Source organism: Macrobrachium rosenbergii, chromosome 54, assembly GCF_040412425.1.
Source record: "Macrobrachium rosenbergii isolate ZJJX-2024 chromosome 54, ASM4041242v1, whole genome shotgun sequence".
In the NCBI taxonomy this organism is placed as follows: domain Eukaryota; kingdom Metazoa; phylum Arthropoda; class Malacostraca; order Decapoda; family Palaemonidae; genus Macrobrachium; species Macrobrachium rosenbergii.
Window position 1 is genome coordinate 31,570,698 of NC_089794.1, and position 17,500 is coordinate 31,588,197.

General features: G+C 36.3%; 2 protein-coding genes across 2 annotated transcripts in view; one reads left to right on the top strand and one right to left on the bottom strand.

Moving 5' to 3' along the window:
* The window catches only part of LOC136834938 (uncharacterized), a 564,478-nt gene that overhangs the window by 496,866 nt on the left and 50,112 nt on the right, over nucleotides 1-17,500 (bottom strand). The window lies entirely within an intron of this gene.
* fend (forked end) overlaps nucleotides 1-17,500 on the top strand; it is a 50,912-nt gene that overhangs the window by 10,381 nt on the left and 23,031 nt on the right. Inside the window, exon 2 of the mRNA XM_067097782.1 lies at nucleotides 15,956-16,018. Within this exon, the coding sequence (XP_066953883.1) occupies nucleotides 15,956-16,018 (63 nt within the window). The remainder of the gene's footprint in view (nucleotides 1-15,955; nucleotides 16,019-17,500) is intronic.

Genomic DNA, 17,500 nt, shown 5'->3' on the forward strand with positions numbered 1-17,500 from the left:
TTGCAATTGACGATCGACCTTTAACCTTAATGTTTCTTTCAGTGTTTCTTTCAGATAATTTCTTTAACTATTTTTCGTTTGTTTTATTGGAACTAGCTGTTTATGATTGTTATTTTTAGGTTATTTTTTTAGCAACTGCTTTTCATTTGCTTATTTGTAACTGATTGCATGTATTCAATTCTCATATGTGGATTGTTTTTTGACAGATAATTTTGTTTGTTGATACTACGTTTAACCAGAGTATTCTAAAATTACAGCGCCATGGTAGATTTAGATTATTAATTTTTTTTCAGTTACTGACATTGGGTAAATTGATTTCGTTATTTTCATATAAAGTATTTTTTTACTTTCAATGTGGGTGTTATCTTCAAGTGCAAGATGGTCAGATAAATGAATTGCCTTTGGTGCGCAAAGAATTAATGAGTTTTGAATAATTATCAAAAATAATAATTTTTTGACAATCTTGTTTGTTGATTATTACTTTTTTTCAGTTACTGACACTAGGTAAATTAATTTCTTTATTTTCATATATAGTATTTTTTTTTATTTTCAATGTGGTTGTTATTTTCAAGTACAAGATGGTTAGATAAATGACTTCACTTTGGTATGCTTCACAAGAATTAATGAGTTTTGAATAATTATCAAAAATAATAATGATCCACAGACTGAAGTACCAGGAACACCTTGTTGCAGTGCAGAATTTTTTACATTGAACAAGGTAATTATGAGGAAACTTTGGCGAGGGATGTATCTACCTTGTATTTTATGCCTGGAAATACTGCAACAATATTAATGTTACAAAGGATATCAATACCCGCAGCAAAGGCATATTATTTAATGTGTAAATTAGCCTTCAAATTACGAACATTACCCGAACAAGAGTGGCCCAAGTTAATACATAATTACCGACTTTATCAGACCTTTCTCTTTGTCCAGTGAAAATACAAGCGCTAATTTTCGACGTAAGAAATACCCACTTAAGAATAGACAAGAGCCAATAATGGAGTATGAATTACTACCCATTTTTACCTTCATCCACTCCTGCTAACGAAGTGTTATTTATTTCATGGATATTACAATATAATAATACTGTTTACATCCCAGGATGAATTTAACAGTTTCCCTTTAATGTGAGCACGACGGAGACCTGGACCGGGTTTGTGCCAAACTTGTGTCATGCCTGCAAGAAAACGACAAACAGGAAATGCCAAGTTTTCCATACATGGAAGATAACGATAAATAAGGAATGATAAGTCTGCGTCCTGCCTACACACACAACCAATGACAAGTTTTTGTCATAACTGAAAGAGAGAGAGAGAGATAAAGCTAAATTTAACTCGTACGTAACCGAAAACACAAAATTTAGAAATGGCAAGTTCGTGTCATACCGGCAACAAAGCGACATATAAGAAATACTGTTGTGTGTCATAACTGCAAGAAAGCAACCAATAAAAAACCCCACATTTGTGTCGTATTTGCAAGACAACAACTCATTAGAAACACACAACTGACCTGGACTTACACAACTGACATGGACTTACACGACTGAGATGGACTTACACAATTGACCTGGACTTCTGGCAAGTTAAGAGTGCGATAAAGATCATGTTTCAGATATGGAAGGAAAAGATGCCAACTTCTAATAATGGTATAATTTTGTTGTACGAATGACTTAAGAAATACGTCATGCTGAAGCTAGGGATAATATTAGATTCTGCAGAATGAATCCCTGAAACTTTTGCCAACAACTTGGACTAATAATGAAACTGCATCGATTCCTTTACACTGTAGTATCGGACGTTAAAAGTAATGTGGCTGGAATTTTAAGGCGCTATTTAGAATAGAGCCACGTTTTATCTAAAGTATCAAACGACTATGATTCCTTCATGTGTACTAAGCGTCAGTTCGGAACGTAATTGAATTTTGAATAGGCAAACTGACCCTTAGTTAAAATTGAATATCTTTCGAAATTTGCGAAGAACAATTGAAAGGACTCAATCTGATTCTTTGGCATCTGTCAAGCACACAGCACAAATTGAGCCTCTGGAAAATGCAAAGAATTCGTGTTCGAAAAACATAATTTGCTATTGAACAACTGGTGGGAATATATCCTGATTCTCTAGAACATGCGTAATTCGCATTTATTATTATAATCTGAGCCTTGGAGGAACCTGCTAAACGTCCATTTAGTTCTTAGGTCCATCAGAATCTGCCGAGGGACCACGTGAAATACGATTTGATTATTTGGAATTTGTCGATTACCATTGTGTAAAAATAAAATGAGCCTTGGGAACCTGCTAAACGTCAACTTGTAATGATCAGATCAGTTGCACTCTCCTATGAGCCCTGATGGAATATCTTATTATTCAGACGCCGTCATGCGTTCACCTCCAATTTTGGAACAGCACAAGAGAAGAGTCATTCACCGCTTACCGTCCCTCATTATCAATAATAAGACAAATACTGATGGCATGCCTCTACTCCGTGAGAACGAAACACGGCCTCCACGCTATTATTTAGTCAATTGCCAAAACCTTTCTTCTTTGCTCTTACATTTCCCCCTCGTCCAACACCCCCGTCCCAACTCCACAATCCCACACAAACACGTTATTACCCATACATAAATGGTTCTCTCCCTAGACCCTTACCATGATGTAAATGGTCATTGCCTTCAGATATCACAACTTTGCGCTGAGGAAAAAAATGTCCCAGACGTCTTTTAATTTCGTCTGTTGTTTGCTTAAGCCTTACTTTATATTTCGGTGCTTTCTTTCATATCCACTCTAGAGAAACCATAGTTGCAAGTAAAAAAAAAAAAGCTCTACAGTAATACTGGAACTGTGCTGAATTTTCAGGAACAATTTTATAACACGTATCTCAACTTCTCAGCCTTGGCTCTAAGCAGAACTCGCTTTGGCTTACATTTTGAACTTGATAAAACCAACTGGAAGGAAAAAATATATCTGATTTCAGCAAAGCCATCAGATACTTACGTTAAATAAAAAATTTTAAAATTAAACGGAGAGGCTTTTTGAATACCTAAGCTCTAACTTTCAAGAACAAGCATTCTAAGTCCGGATTAAAACAACTGATGATAGCAGAGGTAGAGTAAAACTCTATATAGCAAACAAATAATTGGCCGTAAGAAGTACACCAATATTGCCTTGCCTTTGATATTTTACATAATCAAACAAATAATTGGCATAAATATAATATATATTTTATAATACATAAATAATATATATATATATATATATATATATATATATATATATATATATATATATAAATATATATAATGTATAAATAAATAATATATATACTATATATATAATGCATGCATAAATAATATATATACTATATATATAATATATAAATATATATATATATATATATATATATATATATATATATATATATATATATATATATATGATAAATTATTCCCAAACGACAGCAGCAGAGGTGACCGCACATACCTTTGGTGTTGTTTTTTAGTGTTCTTCGCAAATCCCACTTTCTATTTTTTTTTTTTTTTTTTTACTGAACAAGACAAAAGCCAGCGCCATCACTGTGTCCCTCGTAGGGCTAACCCACGGACGACGACTCTCGAAGGGCGTAGAAAATCGGACTAATTATTGTTTCTGGTGTGGCCCTCTTTTAATTCGGGTGTCCCACACGTCACAACTGACAGAAGCTTCTGGGAGCTGCCGTTGGCCTTCCATTTTTTGCGTGTCTTATTTTGAATATAGTAAAGAAAAAATCATGCCAGTATGAAGTATAAAACATTGCAAAGACTTTGCAGCAAGGTAGTGGTTTGTTTGAATTGCTCTAAAAGTATGAATTCGTATTGCAGATGTTGAATACGTGAAACAAAATCAATGTTGAATGAGTGATACTGAAAATCAGATGATACAGCCACTATATGTTACTTATACTTTGATGTGATCTATTTGTCATTACTTATAATGTCAAGCTATTCTAACCTCTTTCCAGTGTATCAACAGGGTGTGTCAATTGCAGTTAAAATTAATAAGAACTCAGGTAAACCTTGTTCAGTCATCATAAAAAACGGGGCGCAGGATATAGCGAGTTACGACGTCTGTAGGAACATAAGACATCATGAATATTTTATGGAAACTTTATTTGCTTACGAGAGAAACAGCCAACTAGAAACAAGGTAGAAATAAGGGGATCGTTTATGAGACTTCGGAAACAATTCTGGCGGCCGTTGGCACTATACGTGTTTTCAAAAACAACCACGATTGCCTTTGTGGTAACCACAGAGGGACCTTCAATGGAAGTGCTTCTACAAAAAGAGAAGAGACAAGACAGACCAGGCTCGTCATGACTTCCTTCAAGGCGAGAGAACACTAGCGGCCCTTCCTTCCCCATCCCTTCTCAAAAGGGCCATTTACCTCTTATAAAACAGATGCCTGGCTATCAACGAAACAATGGATTCTACGGTCGGTGACGTAAAACTTTTATTAGCATGTCGAGTCTCGTGTTATTTCGAGATTTGTGGTCGAAAGCTTATCCCCCTTCGGGACGTCAGCGTCAAACCGGCGGCGGTTATCGACGTTGCGTTGCCTCTTGTTTTTTCCTGCTTTTTTATATATATGTTTTTGAGAAGGAGGCCTTTTGCTTCCAATTAGGACGATGGTGCCATGTGGTCCAGGACGTTGTATGCGCCCGTTTTGGAAAAGGAGGGGCTTCTGCTTTTATGCTTTATGAGGTTCTTCTGCTCCTGTCCTATCTGATAAAGAGGATTCATTTGTTGTTTTGATGTTTTTGGAAAGGGGCTACTGCTGGCGGTATGAAGAGATTCTATGTAAAAAACTGAAAAAAGTTTGAAGAAAGGCAGGCTTCATAAAAATCCCCCAACCTCCAACCCCATCGGCATCTTGTTACCAATCCGGTGTGTTTGTGCACAGTGGATGTTTTGTAGAAGAATCTTTCTCCTGGCCCTTGTCCTCATTAAGGTACGGAAAGAGAAGCCCCGTAAAGTTCTTTCATCGCCCCAGAAGTCGTTAATTCGGAGTCTTTGAGAAAGGAGCCTCCTTCATACTCCGGAGCAGCCCCAAAAGGCGTCTTTACCTGGCTCTACCTGGTAGTGACTTTCAGTCGTAAACAACGTCTGAGCTGCTTTGTGCCCGGTCGAATTACTGTCAGAATATAAATGACGAAACCATCATCCCTTGAACGCTAATACCCTGGTTACCGTCGCACCCGAAAGTGACACGTGAATAGCGACTCCCCTCGGTTGAACGGGATCTAATCCTTAGTCATGCGAATTCCAAAGGTGGTAGATTCCGTTTGCTCCTTTCCGTGTTGTGATACCCCGAAAGATCTGAATACTCAGTGGATGACGGAATGCTGTGTACGAGTCTTCCAAGAAACAAAAACATTAAAATTTTTCAAAAATTTAAACAAATGATGTGAATACTATTTGAAGTTTTTCAGAACTAACAATGAAAAACCATGGCATATCATGCTGTAATACAAAACATTTACATTTAATGAACTTTACCTACATTTTAAGAAATTCTGAGTAACAAAACAGAAAAAGTATTACAGAACTTTTTAAAATTTTTCAAGAAATTTAAACAAAAACAGAAACAAAGATGAGTAACAAAACAGAAAAAGTACTACAGAACTTTTAAAAACTTTTTTAAAAATTCTGAGTAACAAGAAATTTTTAAAATTTTTCAAAAACAGAAACAAAGATGATGTGAATACTATTTGAAGTTTTTTTCAGAAATTACTAACAATGAAAAACCATGGCATATCATGCTGCTTGGCGAATACAAAGCTTATTTACATATTAATGAACTGCGTAAACATGTTACGAAAAGTAACATCTTCCGTTTCATAAAACGGAAGGTCTTCATGGTAACGAATTACTAATATTGTTAATATTTCTGGATAATTAACAAGATTTTTATATTCTGATTAATTACTGCCCGCTTTAAATGGGTGAAAGTTCTATCAGGTTATATTCTCTTCTTGAGCCCTAATTTCTTCTATCTGAAAGATACTCCAACCTCATAGTTTACTGGTCTTAGTATCCTTAATTTGTTATTTATCTTAATTGACATTTATTGGGGCCCTTGGGCATTTGCCATTCTGTTTGTTTCAAATAAAGCTGCAGACTGGTTAGCAGCAGCAGTAATAATAATAATAATAATAATAATAATAATAATAATAATAATAATAATAATAATAATAATAATAATAATAATTCCATATTCCTACAAGACACATTCAGTTCTCTGAACACTTGCTTAGCAAATTAATGGCGGCTTTGGATCATGAAGATGAGCACATCTTGATGACAAACCGCATTTAAGCCCAAAATATTTGGCGATTTGTCAATTTATATATCTGACGTTGATCTCTTTACAGAGAAATCTTCCCATCTCAAGAATTTCATGGTAACATTCAAGCCTGACTTAATCTTGCCCTCAAACTTATCATCAATACACTAAAAATTAAAACCCTTAACGCAACATGTAATATTTAGTACCACTACAGACTTTGCTCTGGTGTGATGAACGCTCAAAGTAGACGCGATAAAATCAGTTTTGTAAATACGAACATGAACAGCTTCCCCAGTGTAACGAATTACAATAAGTTTTAGAAAGTTAGGATTAAAATATTTTAAATTTTCTCCTCAAGCTCCTCTGCTGTCTTAATCATCCTCTTCACATTCCAGATATTCCTTCTTCCCCTTTGCTATCCGGCATTCATGATCTTCCTTCACCCGGTGCTGTTCCTAAAATACTACTCTTCTATTTTTATAATCTAGTTCCTTTTATCTTACGCTTATCACTCCCATCACTCCTAACTCCAGTCCTCGATTCCTGCTACTCCTATCGAACTCCTTTTCCATACAACCCAATGTTCTCTTCCCTTACTGATAGTTTTATTCCATTCCTCACCGGACCCAAGCCCTCCCGTCCTTCCATGGCCTTTTCCCTTCTCCTCCCCTTCCCCTTCTCTCCCTCCTCCAGTCTGATCACCCCATGAACGATGATCGTAATTGATAAAACAAGCAGCGATCGATTAATTTGAAGATCAATGAACGACGCCAACCGATACAACTGTCCGGCCGCGTGACGGATCGCCGGCCAGAACAATGAGGCGACGTAACATCGGGCCCAGTCTGAAACCATCTACTGCGTCCGTCGTCATGTTAGAAAACAAATAATCACAATAACAAAAGATATAGTTGGAAGGAGGGGGACTGGTAAGGGGGGGCCACTAGCTGGTGGGTGGAAAGTGGGTGGACGTGGTGGGGGCAGTGAGAAGGGGATCAGAAGGGGAAAGCAGCGATGAAGGGTTAAAAGTGGGGTATAATGGGTAGAGCTTGAAATAGTTACAAAAAAATAACTAGTGTTGGGGGGAGGGGTTGGCACTACGGGGGGAGGGGATGGGATGGTCGAAGGGAGCTGGTTGTGTTTACAGAACAGGCAGAGGTGGAGAGAAAACAGAAACAAGAGGAAAACACGAACGATATTGAGATAAGGAACGATAACTCTCGGAACGATAAGATCAATCTGTCACTGGAAGCAATAGGGCTGAGCATTACATTTGTGCGTATAAAAGGGAGAGAGAGAGAATGTTTGTTATCTTTTTAACATCAATCTGTCAAGGGGAGAAAGAAGGTTGACTAGTGTTTGTGTTGTGTGTGTGTGTGTGTGTGTGTGTGTTTTGAGAGAGAGAGAGAGAGAGAGAGAGAGAGAGAGAGATAAATGTGTTGGTTTTGTAACCATAATCTGTCACTAGGAGCAACACAGCTAACGTCTGTGTGTGTGTGTGAGAGAGAGAGAGAGAGAGAGAGAGAGAGAGAGAGAGAGAGAGAGAGAGAGAGCGTGTTCTCATTGCATATAGTTAACATAAACACATTCAACAATAGACTTCCCCCTTTTAAAACGCTATCTTAACGGTATATGGGCCATGCCTTCCCTATTCGCCAGGGCCATTGATGCCGTTGGGATTGAGTTTAAAGAGCAGCGCTGATCACGATTTCCGAATTGCTCTGGGCATTCCTCTGGTTAAGGGATGGGCGTAGGTACGAGAGAGAGAGAGAGAGAGAGAGAGAGAGAGAGAGAGAGAGAGAGAGAGAAGGAAGAGTGCTTGATAATAAAGACGGAGGGTAACGGACAGGATATGCGATGAGTCTAAAAGAGGATCGGAAGGAGCCATTATTTAGAGAAAATCGGGAGCCATAATAACTACGAAACGTAACGAGCCAATCTTCTAGAACACGATGTCTTCCTTTTATTCTCTAGGAATTAGGCAGTAAGGGAAAGCTGGTAGGTTTAAAAGCACGGAAGAGGAGGGGCTACCGCCCTTGGTAACAGAAGCCTAAAGAGCCACAGTTCTTGGGGGAAAGTTAGTACGAGCTACAGCTAAAACTCATCTAAAAACTCTTGTTTATCAAAAGCGGTCGATGAAGCAATTTATAGTAATGTATTTATGAATGGGTACTTGATGTCTACAGTAGAAATATTCATAACTTCTATAAGAGCGTCAAAAATATTTCTCCAAAAAAAAAGGACAAAACAACATAGATTTTCAGATCACAAATATCTCTAAGGTAATTAATCCTGAAAACTTCAAAACCACAAAATCTCAAGACATCCCTGTGACAATATCTCCTAGATGTAAAAATGACGTTATGAATATTTTCTTTTTATCCTAAGGGTTTATTTTTAACACCTGATTACAGCCACAAAAGATGGATGTTGTTTTGATTTTCATAATTGCTCAAATGGGTATGATATTTTTGGACCTAAATTTAATCGAAAGACACATTTCTGAATATAAAAATAATTAGAAAAAAAAACGCTCTTAAAAATCAAAACTTTTTTTATATCCAAGTCAAAAGATTATATCCTTGGTTTTAAAATAACTCGAAAGATTAATAATTTCTACATCTGAAACTAATCCATAAAGGACAGGGCAAATTATTTTCAGACATAAAATAACGCAAAAGAAAAATTCTCACTCTACTCGGAAGAAAATATTTCAGAGAAATCAAATCGCCATGTCTTTTCTGCCAGGACATCCAAACCGTCATGTCTTTACTCTTTTTATGACTTACTCTTCCCATGGTTTACTGTCCTTGGTGCAGATGGCCGGCTGCGATAAGGACGGTGGTCTATTGACTCCTGAAGGAGGTGTATTTTTCCCTGCCGGAGACGACGTCGACATAAATCACTAAGAATGAGACGTTTCATGTGCCTCCAAGTGACATTTTTTTCATTTTATGGGAACCTCGCTGTCTTGATCAACAATTCAGTTGGCACACGACCCTTAAAGGACAACGCTAACACTAGGGTTAAATGTCTTTTTCTTTTTCTTTCTATTGTGAGCTTGACTAGTTTTGTAAACGCGAATTTTCGAACTTAGCATTCATCACTGCAGGAATGTAACTGTCTGAGGTCGAGCGAGTTTGTATGTTTATATCACTCACAAGGCACAATTAATATTATGTCTGTTTTCTTATAAAACTGAAATTTTCTGATGAGTGTTTAAGTACGTTTTTGTAACAGGCCAGGTACAACTAGGATTGTGTTTTTGTTTTCTTTTAAGATTGCATCTGTCTGAGGCAAAGAGTGGTCACGGATATATTGTGGTTTATGCAACAAAGCTGTACTGTTTCGTTCTACTGGGGTTGTACCATAAACATAAACTGAGGAGATTTCAACTCCGACCGGATACTAATCTGCAGAGTTAACATTTCGTAAATTCATAAAGACGCTGATATTTACGCAAAAACGCCAGGGTTAAATATTTTTTCCTTTTTCTTTCTATTGCGAGCTTGACTAGTATTGTAAATGCGAGTTTTCGAACTTATAGCATTCATCACTGAAGGAATGGACTTGTCTGGTCAAGCGAGTTTGTACATTTATATCACACAAGAGGCACAATTAATAACTATTATGTATGTTTTTCTTACAAAGATGTATTTTTCTGATGTGAAGCGTCTATATGTACGTTTATGTAGCAGGCCATATACAATTAGGATTGTGTTTTGTTTTCTTTTAATGGTTTATTTGTTTGAGGACAAGACTGCTCACGGATATATTGTGCTTTATGTAACAGAACTATACTGTTTCATTTTGCCGGGAATGTATCATATACTAAGGAGATTTCAACGCTGACCAGATACAAATCTACAATGTTAAAATTTCACAATTTTATAAAGACGCTGATATTTACGCAATAGCTTCCAAAGCAGCAATATTTGTGACATCAATGCGACATAATTAACAAAATATTAATTTCACTGGAAATCAAATAAACTCTGAAAAGAATCCCTTTTTTTCGCGTTTCAATTTCTATTACATAATTGAAATATTCAAACAGCACGTCAGAAAATCGAAATTTTCATGTCATGAAACGTTTAACCATATCCAGCAAGTGTAAACCAGTTTAAATTAAAAATATTGTCCCATTAGTTGTAACGCCAATGAACACTTGCCCATATAAAATCTTGAGGTTTCGAGCTAAACTGAGTGAAATGAAATCTACCTTTCAACGTAGCTATCTTCACCATCTTATTATATAGAATCCAAAACAGATTCTTCGAAATGAAAGTTCGAAATAAAAGAAGACTACTGAGTCCTAAGATAACCTCCGAGAGTTAAGCTGTAATGCAGTTGATAAGTAAATCTAATGTAAATTTTGCAATACATACATACATATATACCAACAGATGCAAGGGAATTCTACGAAATACTGTATAACTACACAGCAAAGACGAACACACGAATATTCGGCATAAGAGTGATTTAATATTAATACTGATATTTTATACGACCTGAAATTATTATTTTTTGTACGACCTGAAATTATTAAACTGATAATGAGAGATGAGTAAGATCATTTAAACTCTGTGCAAACTTTTAATATATTTTCGCATAAAAATATAAAAATATGCGAATCACAAGAACAATCAACTCAAATTTGAGCCGTAATCTTCACCGAAGAAATCGGTCAATACACCAAACATTCCAAGTTCGGTAGAGAAAGATTAGAAACTTTGTTAAAACAAAGCTCTGTCCCAAGAATCATTCGATTGCATTTACATACTAATCTGGGTTATGTAGAGGAACCTTACAGTCATGAACGGAAACTTGAACCAAAGAATTAACCAAAATGATCTACACACAATTCTTTGTCACTTAAGAATCTTAGAATCTTTCAAACTTTGACTACAGAATACTGAATACGATTCACAATCCATTCTCAAGACACGTAAAGGTACCTCAAAACCATTAATGATTAGACGATTTCGCAGTCAGCCTCAGAATCATTAACGACTGCGCATTCAGCGGGAGTTCCAAACCAACTGGCCCAGGCTTAGGCTTAATGGATTTCGATAATGCCAGTTCCACATCAGCTAGCACCGGCTTAGGCTTAATGGTGTTCGGGTTTATTTGGTCTCCATTGTCGCCGGGCTTATCGGCCGTGTTACTCAAACCTGGAAACTTTGTCCGTGTCAACAATGAAAAGGGAGTTTGCCCAGAAAACAAGTACGGAAAATCTTTTTCTTTCTTTCTTTCTTTCTTTCTTTCTTTCTTATTCTGGTTGTGTTTGTGTATCCGTATGTCTATCTGTTTCCGCGTGCGTGTGTTTGTTAGTGGTGTCTTTTTAACTTTAGCAGTCAGTAGATGGCAAAGGCTTTAAACTTTTAATTTTATTTTTTTGCTGTCATGTACCTGTGTGTGCGTATATGCGGTCGCATCTGCTTTCGTATGCATGCCTGTATTATTGTCCATGCGTGTGAATACGTGCCTGTGTATCAAGAAGGTCTTTTGTCCTAAGTTGTCGTATGTCTGTACGTTCGTTTGCCTGTGTTTGTGCCCGTGTACCTTAAGAAGGGTTCGGTGTGTTTCGTATGGTACTGAGAGAGCACGGTGATAGAGGGACGAGAAGATGAAACCGATGTATATTATTATAGAAGAGCACATGAAAGACTTATCTGCTCAAATTATATTCTTTCATTCAACTCATTCGACAGGACTTGGAAAAGGTGTTCCAGGTCTGAAGTATCGCGTTCTGTATGTTCAATTTTGACTTGATAGTCACCCATCACTTTATAATCTCCTAACTACCACGAACAAGAAGGACATTGGGTGTTAATAATGAAAGTGTTCATCATCACAAAAAAAAAAGCTACGCACACTGTATTTTGATATAAAGCTTCACAGCCACAGTACATTAAGCAATCTGCAAATTTAACTGAAAATATTTCAAATGAATATGCCGAGTTACTAAAGTTCTTAAGAATGAATATTAAAAACTCTTCTTCATTTCATTAAATCACACACTTTCTATACCAGAGGCAACCTGCATTAAATATACTATCGTGGCATAATTCTACCTTCGCTAACAATTAAAAACTAAGGAAAAAAACAACAAAGAAATAACTGCACCAACCCCTATGTAAACATTTTCTCGCTATCATATTATGTACAAAGTTTCATTCTGATGGACATTCATGCTCACTACTTGAGGCCCATCTTTTGTCCACAGCGTGAGAAACGAGTGGGGGCTGTTGAGGGTGCGCACACAATAACCCTTCAAAAAAGTCCTGAAGGATACCTAGATGTTTATTAAACCTTGCAAAGCAAACAAAAGCCTAGGGAGGAGAGGGGTGGGTAGCAGGCTGCCTCTACCATACATGCATCAACAATCATAATAATCATCTTTCTCCAGCAAACAAGAGCCAGCTGGTGGGCATTAGCCTACACTACCTTGGCCGTACACATCCTTAGTAAATAATAATAATAATAATAATAATAATAATAATAATAATAATAATAATAATAATAATAATAATAATTGGAAGAGAAGGAGAGGGATGAGTGACTCAACGTTACGTATAATAATAATAGTAATAATAATAATAAAATAATAATAAATATGCCGTTTAGCAACGTCGTTCACACCGGGAGCCTAGGGACACGGCCCATTGTTATTCAACACTGAAACTTTCAAATCAAAACCCAAGATTGCGATAGGAAAGAGCTGTTGCCGCAAGTCATGCAAATGACACTACTAGATTCTCGATCTTGCAAAATATCAAGGCTTATGGTGCATTATTTTCGGATCTTTCCATCATCAAGCCTTGTATAAATCTTATTTTTGAGCTAAGTGCATAAAGAAGGCCAGGGGCTGGCTATATGACTGACGGGAAAAAATTGCTCCATAAAAATTCAAGGAAAATGCTTGTTTAGAAAATTTTTCTGTATTAAAAAAATACAGATTACCTGGGAGCTACTTTCCATATCGGCAGAAGTTCCAAATAGTTTTTGGAAACTCCATCCGTGAGAACATGTGTTTAATTTCTTGTTGATCTGTTCCTTAAGTGCTGATCCGAGATATATATCAAGTGAGCGCATAAGTCTTATCAACCTCTAGGAGTTTTAGACCTTTACTATGTCATTTTAAGATTTTTGGTCCGCAACTTTTCAACTTATTCGGGAAAAACTGACTTTGAGATGGAACTTTGCTGAATGAGTCTGAAGCTTTATCTATTCTATGTGTAACTTTTGACTCGCATCTAACTTTTGAGAAATATCTAATGAAAGTTTCAGCAAATGCTGCACGAAAGTTAGGTACGTTCGTAAGGCCTCATAAATTTATAAGTAAAATTTTTTTAGGTCATTTGTACTCCCTTTACTGGAATACTTTTCTCCGGTGTGGATGTCTGCTTCGGCCAGAGATTTATCTTTTTTAGATAGAGTGATTCGTGGTGGTAGGTTTCTGTTGCCAAATATAATAGTTATGGCTTGGACCATCGACGGTTGGTTTCTTGTTTGTCACTTTTTCATAAGTTTTATTTCAACAGAGATCTTTCACATTCACAATTGATCCTTGATCCCCCATCTGCTAAGAGCTGCCAGACTTCGCTGAACAGCAGAACCAAATTTGCAGTAAATGTTTAGCCTCGCTGACGAACTAATCAGTTCCAGAGGGCCTTTATTCCTCACACCACTGGACTGTGGAACAGCTTCCCAAAGGATGTCGTGCAGTTGGAACTTCAAAAGTTCAAGCTAAAATGCAATGCATTACTACTCTAATATTATTCTTCTTGCATTTTAATACATTTTTATCTATTTATCTATTTCTTTTTTAATAAGTTGCATCTTATTTTTCTGTAGTTCCCTTTTCCTCCTCTTCCTTCTTCCTAATGAACATCATATTCTTTGGGAGCTTGAATTTCAAGTCAATGGCCCCTGTGGGCTTGTTCCATATGAATAGGTTTCATTTACTGGAAAATAATAATAATATAACATACATGTATAATATAATAATAATAACATTCAATATGTGACATCTGTATCCCAAAGGGTTGCACCACAGAACCCAAGAAATGGCTTATCTACCACATACAGAACTTTTCTTCCCCAAAAGGATTTCACTTATAGCCTCCTCTATGCAATCCTCTGCCTGGGGACACGGCACGTCAGTGGCACTTCGAATGTAGGCAGTGTAGTGGAAGTTTTCTGCACCGGGAATTAACCACAATTCAGTAATTAAATCAAGAATGTGAGCGATCATTGTGTTGCTGCATCTTCCTCAAGCGCGTCACTCCTTACTGAGGGTAAAGGTAAATGCTAAAAAGATATTATATATATATATATATATATATATATATATATATATATATATATATATATATATATATATATATATATATATATATATTAAATAATGAATACATGTGCAGAGGCGCTCATGTGTGTATATGAGAAAACACGTGTAACATCACAAAAGTGTACAAGTACTGAAAAATTCGCACTTTTAACTTCCTTTGTGTATCATTTCAAACAAAACGTATTTCCCCCATTCGCCTTGGAAGTTTTCCATCTTTTCCATTTTCTGTTCCTTTTCGGCCACGACGTCTTTTGCAACCGGCGTCCAAACAAACCATCTTCTCTTAGTGTCAACAAAAGAGGAGGCTTGCTGACCCTGATCCCAACCCCTCAGTGGAGGAATAGGGAAGAAGGAAAGGTAGAGAGGATGGGTTTCTCCTTTCAAGATCCTGCGAAGGGGGACCTACCTTAAGGGCCATAATCGCCGGTTTTGCTGTAGTAGGACAGTCTGGGGGATTAAGGGGAGGGTGGGGGAATAAGGCACAAGGAAAATAGCGGGTAAAATGTTAAACAAACACGTCTTAAAACGAACTCGAGTTTGGATGAAAGATGGCGTATTTTCTCCGGTCGTGTTTACTTGTTTGTGTTTGCGCGTGTACTTAAGCGAGTGGCCGGTCCTATTTCATACAGTCCCGTATGGTCCTCTTTGCCTATTTCGTCTTGGAGAAGAAGAAATCGGTTTAAGTTCTCCCTTTTGCGTTGGCATTCTTATTTTCAAAGGCAAACACAAGCTGATTAAGTCTTCTTTCGATGATATTTGAGCGTTCACAGTAAATTCAAATATTTTAACCTACATGCAAGATTTTAAGATAAAATCATATTGCCACAATAAAAGAATTTTCTGGCTATAAAATTATTCTTAAAAAATTACAAATTATGTAATTCATCATGCACATATGCTGTAAATGCGTATAACATTTGTATTATTTTCATACAAGTACCTTAATATTTATCACATTAACTTAATTATAAATCTAATTTATAATTAAAATCTAATACGATACCCTGACTACCATTTCTTTGTGTATGTAAGCGCTTGTGGGCGTGAGTTTTCATACACGGGAATTTTTATAGAAACATGCTTAGTCTTCCTGGTGTGCTCTAAACGAATGTGTTCAATTAATAACACTTACCAATTCGTTACTGTTTTACGTAACATGACAAAGTTATAACTTTGTCAGAGTGTTCGCACACTTTTATCTCACAGAATTTAATACATCATTTTTATTTTTTTTTTCTCAAAATCAATGAAAACTTAATTTTCTTTTTTACTTCCACAGTTTGAGAACGACATATCTCGACAGGACGATGCCAGCTGTCGCCACAGTCCCAACTGCCTTACGGTAAGACGACACAAGATTCCTTTTCCCGTATTTCTGTGTCTTTGGTACATCACTCACGCTTCTCTTCTTACAATTCTTTGGTTCGGTGGAACTTCAAACAGAGTGACACTAGAACTTGCATTTGACAACAGCTTGTTGATTCCTTTAGTAGAGTCTTTATTATTCTCTTTTTTTATGGCAATCAAGAAAGTAAAAACTCCTGCAATATATTATTAAGGTTGTAGGGCTGTTCATCATTTGATGAGAATAGTTATAATAAAATTCACACTGGTTATATCGTCCAAACATATTACAAAGTTATATATAGAAAGCTTTCGAGAGCCAAATCAATAATAATAATAATAATAATAATAATAATAATAATAAATGCTCCTTATTAGTTTGTTTTAATAAAGGATCCAAGTATTCAACAGCATTTCACAATTAACAAAGCACGACAGAATACCAACTCATACAGTTCTGTCACAGTTAATCGTTCAATTCATTTATTGATGTTTTAAAATAATTCAATGCTTTAATTATTATTTATGTTTTAAAATATATTTTTACATAGAGTTTATATTATATATATATATATATATATATATATATATATATATATATATATATATATATATATATATATATATATATATATATATATATATATATATATATATATATATATATATATATATATATATTATATTATATAGTTAACTGGTTAGTGTGCGCGTGGGTGGGAGAGGGAAAGGGTCTTGACAAATTGCAGCATCAGCTCAAACATTTTGAGGTTAACTCCCAGCTTTAACGAAATCATCATTAGTCACTAGGTAATCTCGAAGTAAGGACGTCTACATAATTTTGACAGATGCGAGTTTTACGATGATTATCTTCTTTCTTCATTAAAATGTGAGTTCTACAATGATTATGCGAGTTTTATCCTCCTTTTTTCTTTAATGGTGCCCGCCTCATTATACTTTATTCACGGGTGTGAAGAGACACACAAGGCCAAATTTTGCTGGAATTTCGACGGCATTATGTGGGGTGATGAGGCAGGTTTTCCAAGGGAGGAGTTGTTATTTCAACCTGTGGAGCAGATTCGATGTGTGTAGGGTTCTGTCGGAGTAGTTTAAAGGAAACACGGTTGTTTTTCGGAGTAGTTTTAATGGCGTAAGTCTTTAGGAGTAGTTTTGAAGGAGTACGGTTTTGTCTCAGTAATTTTTAACGAGAGTGTCTTGTCGGAGTAGTTATGAGAGTTGGGGATAGGATTAGTTCTGGAGATGCAGAGATTTGCTGGAATTTCCTTCAAGAGTGCAGTAATGATGTATTCATTTCGCTGTAGGCGTTATACACAGAACAATACAAGAGTTAAGGGTTTAGCTCTTTCGGAGCGGAATTTTGGCAGGGTAACTATTTAGGGAGTGGTCTGTCAGAGAAAATATCCTATCGTTCTCTTGATATAATCTTGGGTTAGTATTACCACTGGAGTGGTTCCACGGA